This window comes from Bubalus bubalis, chromosome 2 (assembly GCF_019923935.1).
Source record: "Bubalus bubalis isolate 160015118507 breed Murrah chromosome 2, NDDB_SH_1, whole genome shotgun sequence".
Lineage (NCBI taxonomy): Eukaryota > Metazoa > Chordata > Mammalia > Artiodactyla > Bovidae > Bubalus > Bubalus bubalis.
Window position 1 is genome coordinate 147,166,969 of NC_059158.1, and position 19,567 is coordinate 147,186,535.

General features: G+C 41.4%; 1 protein-coding gene across 2 annotated transcripts in view; it reads right to left on the bottom strand.

Annotated features, from left to right (window-relative positions):
* Nucleotides 1-1,725: 1,725 nt before the first annotated feature.
* MDH1B (malate dehydrogenase 1B) overlaps nucleotides 1,726-19,567 on the bottom strand; it is a 31,721-nt gene continuing 13,879 nt past the window's right edge. Inside the window, exons 6-11 of one of the 2 annotated variants that reach the window (XM_006042469.4) lie at nucleotides 16,551-16,692; nucleotides 15,031-15,194; nucleotides 12,141-12,280; nucleotides 11,772-11,823; nucleotides 5,420-5,500; nucleotides 1,726-2,302 (exon numbers count right to left, since the gene is read on the bottom strand). In XM_006042469.4, coding sequence (XP_006042531.3) covers nucleotides 2,223-2,302; nucleotides 5,420-5,500; nucleotides 11,772-11,823; nucleotides 12,141-12,280; nucleotides 15,031-15,194; nucleotides 16,551-16,692 — 659 coding nt within the window. In that variant the 3' untranslated portion in view covers nucleotides 1,726-2,222. Of the gene's footprint in view, nucleotides 2,303-5,419; nucleotides 5,501-9,244; nucleotides 10,770-11,771; nucleotides 11,824-12,140; nucleotides 12,281-15,030; nucleotides 15,195-16,550; nucleotides 16,693-19,567 lie in introns of those variants that run through there. The other variant, XM_044937627.2, reaches the window with a different exon arrangement.

Consider the following 19,567-nt stretch of genomic DNA (forward strand, 5'->3'; position numbering starts at 1 on the left):
GAATACTGGAGTGGGTTGCCATTTCCTCCTCCAGGGGATCTTCCTGACCCAGGGATTGAATCCAGGTCTCCTGCATTGCAGGCAGACTCTTTACTGACTGACCAGGGGATCCCTGAAAGGATGTAACTGTCTTAAAAATACATTGGTCAACATGTTTTCATTGGCTTTTCTTTGGCTACCCTGTTCCTTTCCTTTACTGGATTCCTATACTCAAGCTGATTCAATAGCTGAGGAACTGCATGTGTGAGAGGGACCCTATGAAGGAAATTAAACCAATGATCATCATTAGATATTTTCACGTAGCAAAACTAAATTCTGGCCACTTTTCCTGACTTTAATCTATTTCTATGTGCAGTCCCTCTTGGCGCCTTTGTCTCTCATTCTGAATTTTGATTGCAGATAAATTGTCAGTTTCATTTCCCCTTTTGGCCCTGCTTTTCCTCTATGCATCAATTCTAATTCCCCATGGCCAGTCCCACTCCAAAGCCTACCACACTGCACGTTTTCAGAATGGAAGTCGCAATGGATCTGTTCATCTTATTGGGTATAGAAATAAAAGTGCTAACATTTCCCCATTCTAACATTTTCAGCTAGAAAAGAACCTACTGCCAATGCAGGAGGCACAAGAGACGTGGATTCAATCCCTGGGTCAGGAAGATCCCCTGGAGAAGGAAATGGAAATCCACTCCAGTATTCTTGCCTGGAAAATTCCATGGACAGAGGAGCCTGGCAGGGCCATGGAGTCACAAAGAGTCGGACACGACTGAGTACGCATGCGTGCATGTGAGGCCATAAGTGAATATCCTGAGTTGGCTAACCACAAAGAAATCTATGTCTGCCTTGTTTGCGTAAAATATTGTTAACAACTCAGTTACGAACTTTGAGAATCTGGATCTGCAGATGTATTTGTGTCTGCTCCCTTGCTTCTGCGTTCTGAGGGAAGGGTTCTGTTGTCGCTGTCATAACCCTGGTTTTAAAGCAGGAAGCTAGGCTCCAGAGAGTCAGCAAACAAGGCTGAGCTCCTAGGGATGTGGGATCATGTATCACAGGGACACTTGAGCTCTTCTACCCAGTTTATTTATAACAGAAAAGATCGCTTTTTAATGTGAATGTCTGTCTACCACCTACTATTTGTGCATTCTTGACTTTGTGGCTTTTCAGAGCCAGTTTGAGGAATCAGATCTAAAAAATCCAATGCAGTAAATAGACAATTAGAAGAATGGCACTTTTAGTATTTAAAGTATATTGATTTTTGCTATTATTCTCATTTTCCCCTATCTTTTCCCTTCTACTCCAAGGTTCTCAGAATGCCTTGCCCTCTTTGAAAGCTGCAAGATGTCAGGTTGCTTGTTTATTATTGGAATATAATTGCTTAGCAATGTTGTGTTAGTTTCTGCTGTGTTAGATCAGCTATATATATACACATATCCCCTCCATCTCGAGCCAGCCTCCCCATCTCATCCCCCTAGGTCATCACATAACACTGAACTCACCTCCCTGTGCTATACAGCAGCTTCCCACTAGCTATCTGTTTTACACATGGGATTACAGATCACTTTTATATGGTGTCATGGATAAGCCACTGTCAGGGGCAAATGGGTTTCTAGCCAAACACCTCAGGGAAGTGTCTACCAACCTCCCTGTGCAACTCTGGTCACCAGCGATGTTTCAGCATTTGCCCGCTCCCTCCTGTACAGACAGTTTTAAGAAAAGAAGTAGTCAAGATGGAAACAGAATAGGTTATTATTATCTTCTGGATATACAACTCCTTAGGCAGATTTTAAAAATATATAAGCCTCTATACAAATATATACAAGATACATATATGTAAGTATGCATAAAATTTTCCAGATTTCCCCTGATAAAGAGATTTCTAACTTGGGCTTGTCAGGGTCTTCCTTTCACCCACATTCTGAGAAGGATCCTGACTTGGCATGACAGCTATTTTGAGTTTTGTAATGAGGAATTGAGAAGAATGAGCCATGGGAGCTGGAGCTGAAATTAGAGTATTTGAGGAGAGATGATGTGATTATGACACGGAAGCAATTTTGGTTTTAAAATAAAATTTCCTTCCATCTTTTTTATCTCTCCTTCAAAGCATCTATGAGTATGAGAAAGAGTCCTTTCAAAGTTACTTCAGTTGCTGGACTGTGTTTTCTGACCGCAAGGTCATTCTCTAAGACTGGATGATTTCAGATCATCAGCACTGCGGAGATTGTTTATCACTCGACAGACTCACCGTCTGACAAAATTAGATCTTTTTCATCATCTGGCATTAGATGAGTAAACAAATCTTTATAGTCTGAAACAAAATTAGATAAAACATGGTGGGTTTAGAACATAACTAACAGCCCACAAGATGTTCTATGTGAGTGCTTTTCAAACTTTGTTGGCCATTACCCACTATACATTTTTGTTTTTTTTACATTCCAGATCAATACCTGCACTTGTGTGCATGTAATGAAACAAAAAGCTACACGAGAAAATACCCTTTTCTAATTTATTCTTACCCTTCGCTTTTCTACATACCTTTTTCTTTCTATTAATATTCTATTTAGTTTACTAGAAAAATGAACTAAATAGAATATTTAGTTTCTGCTCTTCTTACTTACCTTTTATTATCTATTTTATTCTAGCTCAAAAAAAAATGCTAGTTATTACATCCACTTCATACCTACTAAATTTTTTCACAGTTCACCTTTCAATATGGAAAGCACCATACTGTTATAATTGATTCCAGTGCTCATTAAACAAATAGCCCCCACAACAACCCAAATTCAACCCCATTTCCCCCACTTAACCACTACTAAAATTTTTTATGAATTAGTTAAGCCTAAGAGCTTAAAATTTTAATGAACAACTTATACAGTTCTGGTGTAAAGACTCCACAATTTGGCTTTTCCTCCTCTGTCCTGGGAAGCTGCCAGTCATCCCCTTCATGACAGACTTTATAGTGTTTGCTCAGTCCTCCCACAGGGGCCCCAGTGGACTCCCGCTTTCCATGGGCATTGCTTATCACCAGCTGGGTGTTAGCCAGATACGTAGAGACACTGTCTAACTGAACCTCTTAAGACACGTATTCTGAGCAGAACTGAATTTGCCATGCTCCTCTGGACAGTGATTTGGTCAGCTTGACCAACTTCTAGAAGGAGCTAGATTCATTCATCAAGTCTGCCCCCATCCATTTCATGCTTTGTCCAGCCACCCACCAGGCATGTTGTGGAGCCCACCATCAACCATTCAGCTGAACAGCTGATGGCCTCTACCTATCTCTTTCAGCTCTCTCCATCCTTTCTGGATTCCCTGCTCTGTCCCTGCTACCCTGATTATCATCTGAATACAATTTGATGCTGCCAAAGAACCAACTTAATGCTTTGACTGTGTGGATCACAATAAGCTGTGGAAAATTCTGAAAGAGATGGGAAATCTGTATGCAAGTCAGGAAGCAACAGTTAGAACTGGACATGGAACAACAGACTGGTTCCAAATAGGAAAAGGAGTACATCAAGGCTGTATATTGTTATCCTGCTTATTTAACTTACATGCAGAGTACATCATGAGAAAACGCTGGGCTGGATGAAGCACAAGCTGGAATCAAGATTGCCTGGGAGAAATATCAATAACTTCAGATATCCAGATGACACCACCCTTATGGCAGAAAGTGAAGAGGAACTAAAGAGCCTCTTGATGAAAGTGAAAGAGGAGAGTGAAAATATTGGCTTAAAGCTCAGCATTCAGAAAACTATGATTATGGCACCTGATCCCATCACTTCATGGCAAATAGATGGGGAAACAGTGGCAAATTTTGTTTTTTGGATTCCAAAATCACTGCAGATGGTGATTGCAGCATGAAATTAAAAGACGCTTACTCCTTGGAAGAAAAGTTATGACCAACCTAGACAGCATATCAAAAAGCAGAGACATTACTTTGCCAACAAAGATCTGTCTAGTCAAGGCTATGGTTTTTCCTGTGGTCATGTATGGATGTGATAGTTGGCCTATAAAGAAAGCTGAGTGCTTAAGAACTGATGCTTTTGGACTGTGGTGTTGGTGAAGACTCTTGAGAGTCCCTTGGACTGCAAGGAGATCCAATCAGTCTATCCTAAAGGAGATCAGTCCTGAATGTTAATTGGAAGGACTGATGCCGAAACTGAAACTGCGATACTTTGGCCATCTGATGGGAAGAGCTGACTCATTTGAAAAGACCCTGATGCTGGGAAAGATTGAAGGTGAGAGGAGAAGGGGATGACACAGGATGAGATGGTTGGATGGCATCACTGACTCAATGGACATGAGTTTCAGTAAAGTCCGGGAGTTGATGATAGACAGGGAAGCCTGGTGTGCTGCAGTCCTTGAGATTGCAAAGAGTGACACGACTGACTGAATGACTGAACTGAACAGTTTCACACTTCTGGCCCTGCCTGGACTCCCTGACATGCCTGCTTTGCTCCTGTTTTTCCTTCTGGTGGGACACCTTTCACAATCTCTTCCCTACCTGCCCCTCCATTAGCACACCTCCTTTCACCAAGTTACAGGAGTGATTCTTACTCCTCCTTTGAGGCTCAGTTCCCATTTTATCTCTTCTTGAAAGCCCCTTTCCTAACACTCTTTATGTGGTTTCCCTATACCCTGGGCCTCTCTCTATCATAACACTTATCTCTCAACAGGGTAGTTTTTGCTCTGCTTTGCTGTCTCCCATGCTAGATGGTGAGCACTTTGAGGGCAAGGAAGAAATCTGATCTATGTTGACATTCCTAGCACCTCTCAAAATGTGTATGTGAGCATGTGATAAAAATATATAACACGGAATTTACCCTTTTCACAAAATTTTAAATCTATAGTACAGAACGGTTAAACATATGTACCTCATGGTATGGCAGTTTGCTAGAATTTTTTCATCCTGTGTGACTAAACCAGCAGTTTCTGAATAAATAAATAAGTGCCTATTTGATTATTTTTACCATCTTAAGTCTCAACTAGATTTCAAAATATTATTAAATTTCCTCCTTCATACATTACAAGGATCTTTTCTTTCCTTGTGAGTTTCTAGATTACTTACTTTGTTCCTTTGTGTCCTATCTTGCCCTGTTTCGTTGCGTTTTTTAATTCACTGTGTATCTTGGTGTTTACTTTTTCATATTCTCCAGGGCTCCTTTCCCTGTGTTTGTGTGGCCACAGCTGCCTTACTATGGGCCCCAGTGTCTTTCACAGTGACCAGTATCTAGAAGGTACTTAGTGAATATCTGGTACTTTCCTTCAAAGATTTCAATAGATTTTTAACAATGATATTTTTGAGTATAGGATGAGGGAGATGAAAGATTTAACTTCCATTTTATAGCTAACAGATGATCCTTTCTCTGAAATTTCATGTTAAGCCTTGGATAAAAGCGCACTTCTTTTTTCCAAATGATATACCTACCATCTGACACTTTTCGACGTTCCTGATGGTCATTTTTGGTGGGTAAGGTGGTCTTTACATCTTCTTGGTTTAAGTCAGTTTCTAAAAGTAGGGAAATTAAGTATTAAATTAATTGAAAAGATTAAACAAATCTCATACATGAATTATCTCATTGATATGATAATAAGCAGAAATTTCCACAATCTGCCAAGTTCTGATTATTTTCAATGCTCTAATCTTGGACTCTTTGGAACGGTGTTTTGGGCAAGGTACAAGGGTCCAATGGTGACAGAGTCATGATCAAATGAGTGAACACACATACATATATGTGTGTGTGTGTGTGTGTGTGTGTGTGTATGGGGCTTCCCTGTTGGCTCAGATGGTAAAGAATCTGCCTACAATGCAGGAGACCCAGGGACCCAGGTTAGAAGATCCCCTAGAGAAAGGGAATGGTTACCCACTCCAGCATTCTTGCCTGGAGAATTCCATTCTTGCCAGAGAAGTCTGGCGGGCTACAGTTCATGGGGTTGCAAAGAGTCAGACATGACTGAATGACTAATACATGTATGTATATGACTTAACTTTTGTTAATAAAAATATAGCATAAAATCAGGTCATTTTCTTTCAGAAAACCTTCTACAATGCAAGGGTTATGAGAAATTTAGGACTAACAATCAGTCAATGGAGTCAAGTTTAGAATGACTGCCTTATCAGTCAATATCATAAGAGGAGTTTGCAACTCTTGCCTGCCAGGCCGGAAAAGAAGGCCTTACATTCTGAGCATACAAAAGTTCAAGGTAAATGCAACTCCTCATTGGACTTCTGTACCCACTCCCACCTGCATGCTGTCTTAAGGCTTTGTTTGGTCTGGCCCACTCCTGGCAACTTGACCACCAGCCAGAACTGGGTCTCAAGTCTCAAAAGCTACCCTCTGCGCATAGCCTCGTTTCCTTGTGGTCTCTCTGCACTTCCCTGCACTGTTGGTACTTTGACCTCATTAAACCTTCTTGGGTATGACCAAGGGCACTCTTTGGTACCCTGCCAGCTTCTCTTTACTAGTTAATCAATTCTGAGGGGCAGCAACTTCTTAAATTGGTTGAAATCTGTATCACACCGATTGTTAAATGTTTTCAATATTATCCTACCCCTGCCTAGATTTTCTAAATTTTATTTCTATTTATCCTCCCTTCTTTATCCAATAGAGACCCCCTGTAGTCCATTACTTCATCAGCTTTCTTTCAATTACCCTCATCTCCACTGCCTCACTTGCTTCCAACCCAAATGCCAAGCAGAGTAACAAAAGTGCACTCATTTTTCTGTTCCCATGTTCAATACCAATGACCAAATCACCTGAGCACCCATTTAGGGTGCCAGTCAAACAAGACACACACATACAAAAAAAAAAAATAGGAGAAACATAAAAACTTTGGGAAGATAATTTGATATTCCACATAAAGTCATCATGGAAATACTCAGAATTTTGTTGGAATACTGTATAGTGTCATCTTTATTCCAAATGTTATTTGTATTCTAAGTGGAGGGGTGGCAGCACTCTCTGATATTTCAGAACTTACTGCAAATCATACATTTGGAATTCCTTTCCTGCATCCAGGCAGCTGAGCACTATTACAAGCAATCACACAAATGTACACTGGAGTTATTACAAATGTCACTGTCTTTAAATTCCACTGAGACCTTAGATCTGAAAGAAAATTATGACTTTTTCCATTGTCCTTCTTTCCTTTCCTCTTAACAAATTATTTCAAATCTTCACCTCTTTCCTTACAACCCTAGCTTCCCCCTAGACTTAGAACACTGGTACCTAGCCTTACTGCCATTTTTGTTCTGAATCCCTCCCCGCCCACAAAATTCCCTGCATCCTATCCATTACCTCTCCTTTCTCTGAGGTCTCAGCAGAAGAGATGCTTCCTGTTGGTATCTGATCCCTGTGCTCTGAAGCTTGTTTTCTATTGCTATCTTGAGGATCTTTCTCCTCACATTCCTCCTTCTCCAATGGTAGTTGAATGTTAACACCCATCCATCCAGATATCTCTCTCTCTGACACATATTTTTGAATGTGTCAAACATACCCGCAGAATGAAATTTAAAAGGCATGAGAGACCAAGCAGTGAAGAAGTCTCCCTTCCTCAAACAGTCAGGTCCTTCCCCACAGGGTCACCATGGTTATCAACTTCTAAAAGACTACCAGTTAGTTACTGATGACTCTGTAGCCTCATCTCCAGCCCAGGTCTCTCTGCTGGCCTCCAGAGACCATGTGTCCCTTACCCACTGGACACAGATGCCTCTGGAAAACCTGCTCCTTCTTCTATAGCCCTTACCTTGACCACAGCTTCCTAATAATTTTCATTATTTAGCACATATAAAAAATGACCAAGACAATAGAGGCAACCAGCCTGGGGACTCCAGTTGCTCCAGATTCAGTCTCTGGAGCTAAAAAGATCACTAGCTCCATGTCCCAACCCATGTGTGGCTGATGGTTTGGGAAGTTCTGTCTTAAGGAATGTCTCCACCATATGTCGAGATGCCAAACATGTTGGGGCATTCTTCATCCGATCCCAAGCTCTCTCTTAGCCTATATCTCAGATGATCAAGTTCTGTTAACTTTATATCTTCAAATCTAGCCTCTTCTCTACATTTCATGGCCACTTCTTGGTTGGGGCCCTCATAATTACTCTACCTGCCAAAAAAGCCCCCAAACTGGTCTTACTACTACTTCCGCTCTCTCCCATTCAATACATTCTTCCTATTATGAACACAGTGATCATTTCAAAATTTAAATTTGCTCCTGTGCCTCCCCTACCTAAAGTCCTTCACTGGTTTTAACAAGATTAGGTAACCTTTCCACTTTCTGACACTTTTAACCTCAAATTTTATTTTACAGATAAAATGAATTGGCAGTTCTCAGAAATTTTTGCCTTATATTTCTGCCTTTGTATATGCCTGTTGCTCTCTCTGAATGGACCAACCCTCCCATTTACCCCCATCTTAGCTAACACCTTCTTTTTTCTCATGACTTTGTTTAGATGCCACCTTGTCCAGAAAGACCTTCCATCCTGTCCTCACGGGGGCCCTTTTCTGTTCTCAGCACACACGTCCTCAGGCCCACAGCACTCAGTACCCTGGCTCCACAGCAAGTCTGTAGTTTCTGGGGCTCGGTCCTCCCCGCCGACACTGGTTTCAATTTTGCCTCTCCATTCCACAAAACTATTGGGCTCTCATCAAAGTTACGAATGTCCTCGGTGTCCTACATCCATTGGGAACTTTACAGGTCTCATTTTATTTGATCCCCTGGTAACATCCCACAGTGCAGACCAGCCTTCATTCCCAAAACAATGCCTTTTGGTCTTCCATGGCATCAGATTCCAGGGCATGTCCCGCTCTCTGATCACCCCATTTACAGTCAGTCCTCTGTCAGCTGTTCTACTGAATCATTAAAGGCTAAGTTCCTCCAGGCCTTCTCTCTCTCTCCAATCTCCATCATGCTTATGGCCTCACTTCTATTGAATTGGCCAAAAAGTTGGTTCGAGTTTAAAGTCTTACAAAAACTCGACCGAACTTTCTGGCCAACCCAATATATATAAAGTCAGCAACTCCCAGTTTGATAAATGTAGTTCAGATCCTGATGGGAGGAGGCAATGGCACCCCACTCCAGTACTCTTGCCTGGAAAATCCCATGGATGGAGGAGCCTGGTAGGCTGCAGTCCATGAGGTCGCTAAGAGTCAGACACGACTGAGCAACTTCACTTTCACTTTTCACTTTCATGAGTTGGAGAAGGAAATGGCAACCCACTCCAGTATTCTTGCCTGGAGAATCCCAGGGACATGGGAGCCTGGTGGGCTGCCGTCTATGGGGTCACACAGAGTTGGACATGACTGAAGCGACTTAGCAGTAGCAGCAGATCCTGATGAGCTCCAGAGAGTATGTGGTTCTCTTATCTGTTGTATCTACTTGAGATACCCCCACAGGTATTTCAGAATCAAAATGTAAGCAACTAATACAAAAATTAAAATAAAAAACAAAATGTAAGCAACTAAACTTATTCCTCCTGTACCCTGGCACCACACATCCTCTCCCACCTAACACACACACACACACACACACACACAAATACACACAGGCACACACACACTCTCTCTTTCTCAAATAATGTTCCTCTCCCATTTTTTCCCACATATTGATAAACCCACCCAGTTACTTAACCAAAAGAAGTCAGAGTCTTCTGAGATTCCCCAGAGCCAATCCATAGTCAAGTCTTGATAATTCTACCTCCTAAATGTCTTTCAAAATTCTACAGCCTTCAGCCTTAGCTGTAATCGTCTCTTCCTTGTGTCACTCTGCTACCCTCCTGATACCAGTCTTCTGCAAACAGTCTCGCCTTGGTTCCAATCTGTTTTCCAAACTGATCACAACCTGATTGGGTCATTCTTTGTCCTGAAGCCTCTGCAACTCTCATCTACCCTTCTCCACTCGCTCTCTCAGCTTCGTCTCGTTAGGCTTTGGCCACACAAGGTATTTTTTGCAGTTTTTCCAACACGTTGATGTATGCTTTCCTGTGTCAGCTTCTTTGATCACATCCCCAGGCAAATGCCTTCACAGCACACTGTACTTCTCATTCTGAGATTCACTACAGCTATAGCCCTTGGTATAATTTATGATCCCTGATGAACTGTAGGTTTCAAAAGGCAAGAATGGGTCTATCTTATCCACCCCCACATTTCTAACTCCTAGCACTGGCTGATGGTCAACACTCCATCAACAATGGTAGAAGGAAGGGATGTTGAGCTCTCAAAAGACACTTGATGAAAGCTCTTTCTTTGAGTGAATTTATTTATTTATTTTTGTATTTGCATATTTCAGATGAGGTTTTCTGTAAGGAAAGAAAGATGAGAACACTTCCTTGTGAGTTCACAATTAGAGAAAATATCAATAAGAAGACTTAGCTTATTGCAAGTTATTTTTTAAAGTTACCTAAAGGTAATTGTTAAATATTGTGAGTTTCACAAATATACAAAAAGATATGTTGAATTCCTGATCCCTGGTATCAGTAAATGTGACCTTCCTTGGAAATACAGTTTTAGCAGATATAATCAAGTTAAGATGGGGTCAAATTGGATTAAGGTGGGCTCCCAAGGCAATGCTGGGAGGAAGGCAGGAGGAGAAGGGAGTGACAGAGGATGAGATGGTGGGATGGCATCACTGACTCAATTGACATGAATTTGCACAAACTCCTGGAGATGGTGAAGGACAGGGAAGCCTGGCATGCTGCAATTCATGGGATCTCAGAGTCTGACACGACTGACGGACTGAACAACAACCAAGTCAATGACTGGTGTTCTTCCCGAGAGAGATCTGGAAACAGGTACACACAGAGGGAAGACAGACTTGTGAAGACAATGGCTGAGACTGGTATGAAGCAGCTACAAGCCAAGAATGCCAATCATCACCACCAGAAGGTAAAAGAGGCATGGAAGAATTCTTTCCCAGAGCCTTCAGAGAGAGAGTGTGGCTTTGCTGACACCTTGATTTAGGTCTCCTGGTCTCCAGGACTGAGAGAGAATAAAGTTCTGTTGTTTTAAGCCACCTATGTGTGGTACTTTGTTACGGCAGCTCTAGGAAACTAATACATATGGTTAGAATCCGCCTGCCAACATAGGAGACTTGGGTTTGGTCCCTGGGTTGGGAAGACCCCCTGGAGAAGGAAATGGCAACCCACTCTGGTATTCTTGCCTGTAAGATTCCATAGACAGAGGGGCCTGGTGGGCTATAGTCCATGGGGTCACATGGACATGACTTCGTGACTGAAGAGCAACAACAATACGCAAAGTTTTTAAGAGAATAGGGAATAGTGGCATTAAGATGTGATTTCTTGGACTTCCTTGGTGGCACAGTGGATAAGAATCTGCCTGCCAATGCAAGGGACATGGGTTTGATCCTTGGTCCAGGAAGATTGCACATGCCGTGGGCAACTAAGGCCGTGCATCATAACTACTGAGCTTATGTGCCACAATTACTGAAGCCTGCAAGCCTAGAGCCTGTGCTGCGCAACAAGAGAAGCCACTGCAATGAGAAGCCTACAGACCGCATCTAGAGAGTGGCCCACACACAGCACAAAGACCCAGCATAGCCAAAAATAAACAAGCAAAAGAAGAAAATTTTTAAAGGTGTGATTTCTTTAGCAATTTATCAGATACTTTATTTCAAAGGATACACTATACCTATAGTTTATTTTGTCAATAATTTACCTGAAAAGTGATGAAATATGGATTATATTTAAATAGTGATTTTGTTTTAACACATATTTTAATACTATTTTAATAGCAGCCCTATAAAATATCATATCTAATAGATTACCTGATTGATATGGCTGAAAATTTGCCAACTCTCCAAGTGCAACAAGTTGCTCCTGTGGAAAAATTTTGCAAAAAAATTTTGTAATCAGAGAATTAAATGACCACATTAGTAACCTAATCATTCTTTACTAGAAACGTACTTTGATTCTGGATATTTAAGTAACCAACTACTATCTTTAACATACTAGAAATTACACAATCAAATAAGTAGTGATCTTCTGCTGATTTCTCCAAACTTTTATGGCCTTCTATTGTTCCTAGGAATAAGATGCAAATTGAAACCACAGTAAAACAGTGTATGCCTTGATCTAGGGGAATCCATTTAAGGCCATTATTAAAGTCAGTTTCCTTGTGGCTATTCTGACATTACCTGAATTAGATCATTTGCCATTCTGGTCACTACTTGTTGACTTATTTCTGTATTTTTGAGATCTGTAAGAACCACCCAAGTTCCATTCTCAAATTTCACAGGCATAGAAAAGACAATCCCTTTAGGAATACCAAACTGGCCTGCAAGAATAAACACAAAGCAAAGCAAGACAAAAGCACTCAGATAAATAAAGCTTCCTGGTGACACTGTAGAGAAGGACAGACACGGTTTTAAATGACATGGTTTTTAATGATAATAGTGGACCTAAACTTTCGCTGTTTCCTCTTTATCCCTTTCATCCCTGCTGGGTTCACATGGCCTGCCCCTGCCTCGAGGACTAATGCAGTCCTTCTCTCCCACCTTGTCTGGATTCCTTTTGTCTGCTTCCTTAGTTTTTCCTTGGGCCTCTAGGTAGCCCCTGAGCCCTAGACACTTGTCCAATCTGGCCTTAGCTCTTTCAACCTATGACTGCAATCACAGAGCCAAGGAGCGAGCACTGGGAAGGAGAGCTGGTGATTTTCTCACAATTCCAGTTCCCAGTTTAAATGTGCTCCAAATAAAAAGGTTGATAATGTTTATTACTAACTGAGCAAACTTCTGATAAAATGCCTCCTGTTTTCATGCCTCAATCAAGTAGGAAAATTATTCACACCATTCTAGTCATCAAAATTGTTGTCACTATGTAGAACAGTGTGGAGGTTCCTTAAAAAACTAAAGTTACCATATGATCCTGTAATCCCACTCCTGGGCATGTTTGTGCAGAAAACTCTAATTTGAAAAGATATATGCATTCCAAAATTCATAGTACTAGTTACAATAGCCAAGATGTAAAAGTAACCTAAACATCCATTGATAGATGACTGGATAAAGAAGATGTGTTAACATGTTATAATGAAATACTACTCACCCATAAAAAAGAATGAAATAATTCCATTTGCAGTAATATGGATGGACCTAGAGATCATCATACTAAGTACGACAAAGATAAATATCATATGATATCACTTACATGTGAAATATTAAAAAAAAATGGATACAAATGAACTTATTTACAAAACAGAAGTAGACCCACATACATAGAAAACAACTCATGGTTACCAAAGAGAAAGAGGGGAGGGATAAATTAGAAGGATGGAATTGACATATACACATTGTGCTGTGCTGTGCTTAGTCATGTCCAACTCTTTGCGACCCCATGGACTGTAGCCCACCAGGCTCCTCTGTCCATGGGGATTCTCCAGGCAAGAATACTGCAGTGGGTTGCCATCCCCTCCTCCAGGGCATCTTCCCAATCCAGGGATTGAATCTAGGTCTCCCGCATTGCAGGTGGATTCTTTACTGTCTGAGCCACCAGGGAATCCCAAGAATACTGCAGTGGGAGCTTATATATGTGGTACCGTCTCAGGGACACAATGATCACTTGCTTCTCACCTCACTTGCCCTCAGCATTGAGCACTTAATGATGAATTCCTATAGAGATTAACTAAATTTTTGGCCATGTGGAATCTTAGTTCCCTGACCAGGGTTCAAACCCATGCCCCCTGCAATGGAAGCACAGAGTACTAACCACTTTCCTAATTACACCAGGGACTTCCTAATTAAACTTTTCACACACACAAAAAAGGTGAGGTTTTAAATGCCTAATTCACTAAAAAGGTAACACAGTGATTTGAATTCACATAATGGGGATGTTTGTGCACTTTCACATTAATTGAACAAGACTCTTTGAGTGTCTACCCATGAAGGAGCAACAAGAAGACCCAGCCAAGGCCCTGCCCTCAGAGCGGATGAACTCTAATAGTGAGGACATATGAGGCAAACAGCCCATCCTTAAAGGCAGGCTGTGATATCCTCTCCAATAGAGGAACACATGCTATGTGAGTACAGAGGAGAGACAGACACGAATTCTGACTTGCAGGATTTGGGGAGACTTCCTTGAGCTGCACCATAGTTACTGAAACAATGGGAAGAATCATGGTTCCATTAGTTACATAAAGGACACAAGAGGTGGATCACATCGGGGAGCAAGACAATAGGTTTAATTTGGAGTATGTCAGTTTGAAGTGACAACATGACATCCAGGTGGCAATGGTTCACAGGGCAGGGCTCAGCAGTGAGACCCAGGCCTGGAGCTTTGGGAATGAATGGGCTTTGCTCAGGGAGAATGGAAAGCTGTAAGGTAAGAGATACTCTAGGTACAGCCTACGCTCTAGGTAGAGCATCAGCTATTTTTTCTTTCCTATATTTTAAACACAGAAGTGCTCTGTATAGTTTTTAGCAGATTAAAATAGTAAGGATATAAAAATATATACACATCTTTTGCGGATGGAGAGCAAGCTTTCCATATTCCTGTTGCTGCCTGGTACCCAAAGAGCTGTGCCCTTTGTATCTTGCAACTGTGTCTTTGCTCCCGCAGCTCCTGCACCCAGGTGTTTTTCCCATACTTGTCTGTCAGGGAGACATGACTCAAACTTGCAGGTGGCACTTCTGAAGTGTCCCCTCCTTTATGATGCCTGTCTTGATTCTTCCTGCTGCCTACTGAAAACTGAACTTGCCTTCCCTTCCTCAGCTGGGAAACAGTGAGAAAAACTCAGTGGAATGATTTCATTGACATATGTGACTCTCCTTTTCTCTGCTGTGAGTTTCTTAAAAGGCAGAAGCCAGGCCTTCTCCCTGTGTGTGTTGCCAGCACATACACACAAAGTACTGTGGCATTGCTGAATGGACGAGTGAAGGAATGCATGCATGCATGCAAGATTATGGAATCGTGAAAATCCAGAGAGCTCACAGAACCTGTAAAGAGGGAGACAGGTGAGGACACAAAAGTAGGAGCACAAGGCATACATTGAGGTTTTTAATCACCATAAGATACAAAAAAAACCAGATTTACCTTCACTCAGTACCCCTAGAGACACAATCTCCCCAGGGGGTGAGCCATGGCACCAGTATTTCAGCGTAGTGGCTATACTGTGCGCAGCTAACATGCCTCCAAATTGTCTTCCTGTGGCAGTCAGCGTTTTAAGACTTACCACAAACTCTCTGTTTACCCACTCCCTGTGAGGAGAGAAGGAAACGATTTTACAATGGAGAAAGGACTAGGAATGAGAAAGAATGTTCCCTGGGTCAGTGCATCTAAACACAAGAAATCATCTCCACATAACAGAAATATGACTTCCTGAATCCCTCTTCAAACTTCTTCAATCCCATAAAGAGTCAAGTAATTAAACAGGGCAGAAAGGAGTCCTAAAGTTTCAAGCTAAAACGATGATAAAATAAATATGAACACAGAAGAGTGGCCAAAGGCTGCAAGAGCAATTTCATCTAAAGAATGTATTCTACGTAGAGGCTATCTTGGAGCCAGGGGTATCTTTCATTTTAAATAAAATATCATGAAATGCTGACTTCCTCATATTGGGAAGTAAGGAATTCTTAAGTTTTTATAATCTGAAGTTTAAAAACTCAGGGAATAGTCCAGCTGGACTAGAACAAGCATGAAAAGGCCGTCCCTGCTCAGCCAGCACAACAGCTCCAGGAGATGCTGGCCCCGCCAGGGAGCCATTCAGTGGAACCGCAGGAACTGTATTCCAAGAAGGTGAGCCCAAGGACACAAATTCTAGGCATGGGTGAAGGAAGGGAAGGGAAGAAAGGGGTGATGAGATGCATGTGCTACCACTGGGAAAGTACTGCAAAGTTTAGGAAAGAGTTCCAAACGCGTCCCTCCCTCTGCTTCGCCCCATACTCTTCTTGCGATGGCGGCGCTGACTGTGACTGGCACCGCTCCGAGGGCCTTGCCTGTCTTAATCCATTTCGTCTTTCCGGGAACTCTGTAAGGCCCGTGCTCTGTTATTGTTTCCAGTTGGCACAGGGAAAAATCGGGGCACAGAGACACTAAGTAACTTCTCTAAGGTCACACAGCTAATAAGTGACTGAATGAGAATTCCAACCCAGGTGGCTTGGTTCCAGAGACAGTGCTTCTTAGTGCGTCTCGATTCTGTCTCTCCTGAGACTGAGCACCCAGCTTGGCCTGGACCTGCTCACCGGAATTCCTAATTCTCGAAGCTTGTTTCAATTAGTTTTGACTTGAACACATATCTCTGTCTTTGCGTTAAGCATTTTATATAGGTTTGCTTTAGCAATAATATTAATGGAATATGTGAACCACTTTAAGGATAATCTGAAATATAAAAATTCAGAATTCCAAAATCAAATAAATTGGAGGTGGGGTCTGACTGGTTGAAATTCTGTGGAATTTTCTTTGCTTCTTCAATAGAAAGCATAAATGAGGCTGAGTATGAACAATGTCAGGTTATTTTTGTACACAGATTTCTAAGATGATTTTTTAAAGATTATAACAATTATTATATGTTTATTCAATCTTGTTAGAATACTTCACTTAAAGAGATACCATACCTATCAAAAAGCAGGCTTAAAACAGGGCGTGAATAGTGCGGAGGTCCCCAAATAGCGCTCTCATATCTGTAAACCTTGGCTTTTCTCAGATCAACGTAGTTATTTCCACTAATATTACCCCAAATGATCACATCTTTGATGCCTGTGAAGAAAAGAAATTTTAAAAATAATATAACATAAAAAATGGCCTGCAGCCTTTCTGTTTGTGTGCTTGTTTTACAATTGGTCCTTTTAAAACAGACAGATTCATGCTCCCTAAAACTCTGCAAATGATGTGGATCATCTCCTTAATCGCCAGGGTTTGGCCATTCTTAATAATGGTTGTGGGTGGTGTGGGCATATGACTGTATTCAGGAGATACTGAAATGTTCCCTGAGTGAAACTGCTTCTGAAAATGAAACCCCTGCTGTGATCCTAACGTCACACTCTGCTTGCCATGAAGAGGATTTTTTTTTTTTATCTGCTTTGATTCTGACAATGAGTCCTTGATTCTAGACTGGAATGAAAATTTGGGCAAGTCACTTGACTCCCTGCATGGTGTTCATTTCCTGCAATATGGGGGTGTTGAAATAAGAGGACCCCCGAGGAACATCTTAATCCACAGAGTTACCGAATCAGCTTGTATGTAGGAGGTTCTTTTAGATGGGAGGCTCAGAAGAAAACAAATCAGCCCAAATTCCTGTAATATTCTGGGGGTGGAGGGGAGTGAGTGAGAAAATAACTACTAAAAACATGATACGTACTTCGAAGAAAAAGAAGAGGATGCAGTTAGAGAGAAATGGGGATTGGCATTTAATACGATTCTAATAATTGTGGATTTTTTACAAATGTATCCAAGGGAAAGAAGGCATTTATTTATTAACTTATTTGCTTAAAAACTTAATTTCTTATCATTTCATACCACTTGCTAGTATGGCAATAGAATTCTTCCCTGTTCTGTATGAGCTAAGTTTGCTGTTGGCTTCAAGTAACAGAATATCCTTCTCACTTAGCTTAACTGGAAGTTCACTTTTCTCAACTAATAAGTCGAGGTAGGCAGTGACACTGGTGTTTGTTCAGCAGCTCAAAGATGTTCTTGTCTTGGCCCTCCCCTCATGGTCCAAAATGGCTCCAGCAGTTTCAGTTACCACACTCTTATAGTTGTGTTCAAAGGCAGGCAGTAGGAAAAAGAATCTTTTCTTGTAAGCTTTAAGGCCCTTTATTGTTCTAAATGCCTTAAGTAATGCTAGAGAAAGTTATAGTGGACATCTGCTTTTTTTCCCCCTAATATCTCTATTTTTTTTTTTCCTTTAACTGCATACAGGTTTTTTTTAAGGTACCCTTCCCCAATTTCAGCCCATTTGGTTTGGGTAAAGCTGTTCTAATACCTCAAGTCTATCAATGGGTATGAGACCTAGATTCCAGATTTCTGATCACAACAGTTGATCTGATCTCCTGTTCTGATCACAAGAGTTGAACAGATCTCCTGATCTCTGATCAGGAGATGGGCACATGGTCCAAGATTGAAGGCAAAAGGAGAGGAGGGTGGCAGAGGATGAGATGATTGAATAGCATTACGGATTCAATGGACATAAACTTGGGCAAACTCTGGGAGACGGTGAGGGACAGGGAAGCCTGGTGTGCTATAGTCCATGGGGTTGCAAAGAGTCAGACACAACTTAGCGACTGAACACCAACACATGGTCCAAGTGTAGCCAATGAGAAAATATTCTGCTAGATTTTATACAAAGAATTAAGAGAGTATTTTTACCCCCCATGGGGTTGTTGAACGATGATGCCAGGGGCCATTTTGCCACTTTTTAGAGAAAGTCAGTCTGAGAATCAGACCAAAGCTATGGAAAGCCGAGCTGAGTGATGAGCCAAGTGAGAGCACAACCCAGGCTTGACATCATCATTTGAATTCCAGCATCTGGCTATGCCTAAAATAAGAACTATCCCTGCACTGTTATGTGGGAAAATACCCTCTGTCTGACTTCTGTCTCTTTGAGTGGACTTTCTGTCACTTGTATGAAGCGAAAGGCAAAGGAGAAAAGGAAAGATATACCTATTTGAATGCAGAGTTTCAGAGAATAGCAAGGAGAGATAAGAAAGCTTTCCTCAGTGATCAGTGCAAAGCAATAGAGGAAAACAATAGAATGGAAAAGACTAGAGATCTCCTCAAGAACGTTAGAGATACCAAGGAAATATTTCATGCAAAGATGGGCACAATAAAGGACAGAAATGGTATGGACCTAATAGAAGAAGAAGATATTAAGAAGAGGTGGCAAGAATACAAAGAATTAGACAAAAAAGATCTCATGACACAGATAATGATGATGGTGTGACCACTCACCTAGAGCCAGATATCCTGGAATGCGAAGTCAAGTAGGCCTTAGGAAGCATCACTATGAACAAAGCTAGTGGAAGTGATGGAATTCCAGTGGAGCTATTTCAAATCTTAAATGATGATGCTGTGAAAGTGCTGCACTCAATATGCCAGCAAATTTGGAAAACACAGCAGTGACCACAGGACTGGAAAAGGTCAATTTTCATTCCAATCCCAAAGAAAGGCAATGCCAAAAAAATGTTCAAACTACTGCACAATTGCACTCATCTCACACACTAGTAAAGTAATATTCAAAATTCTCCAAGTCAGGCTTCAACATTACATGAACTGTGAACTTCCAGATGTTCAAGCTGGTTTTAGAAAAGACAGAGGAACCAGAGATCAAATTGCCAACATCCGATGGATCATGGAAAAAGCAAGAGAGTTCCAGAAAAAAATCTATTTCTGCTTTATTGACTATGCCAAAGCCTTTGACTGTGTGGATTACAACAAACTGTGGAAAATTCTGAAAGAGATGGGAATACCACACCACTTGACCTGCTTCTTAAGAAACCTGTATGCAGGTCAGGAAGCAACAGTTAGAACTGGACATGGAACAACAGACTGGTTCCAAATAGGAAAAGGAATACGTCAAGGCTGCATATTGTCACCCTGCTTATTTAACTTATATGCAGAGTACATCATGAGAAAC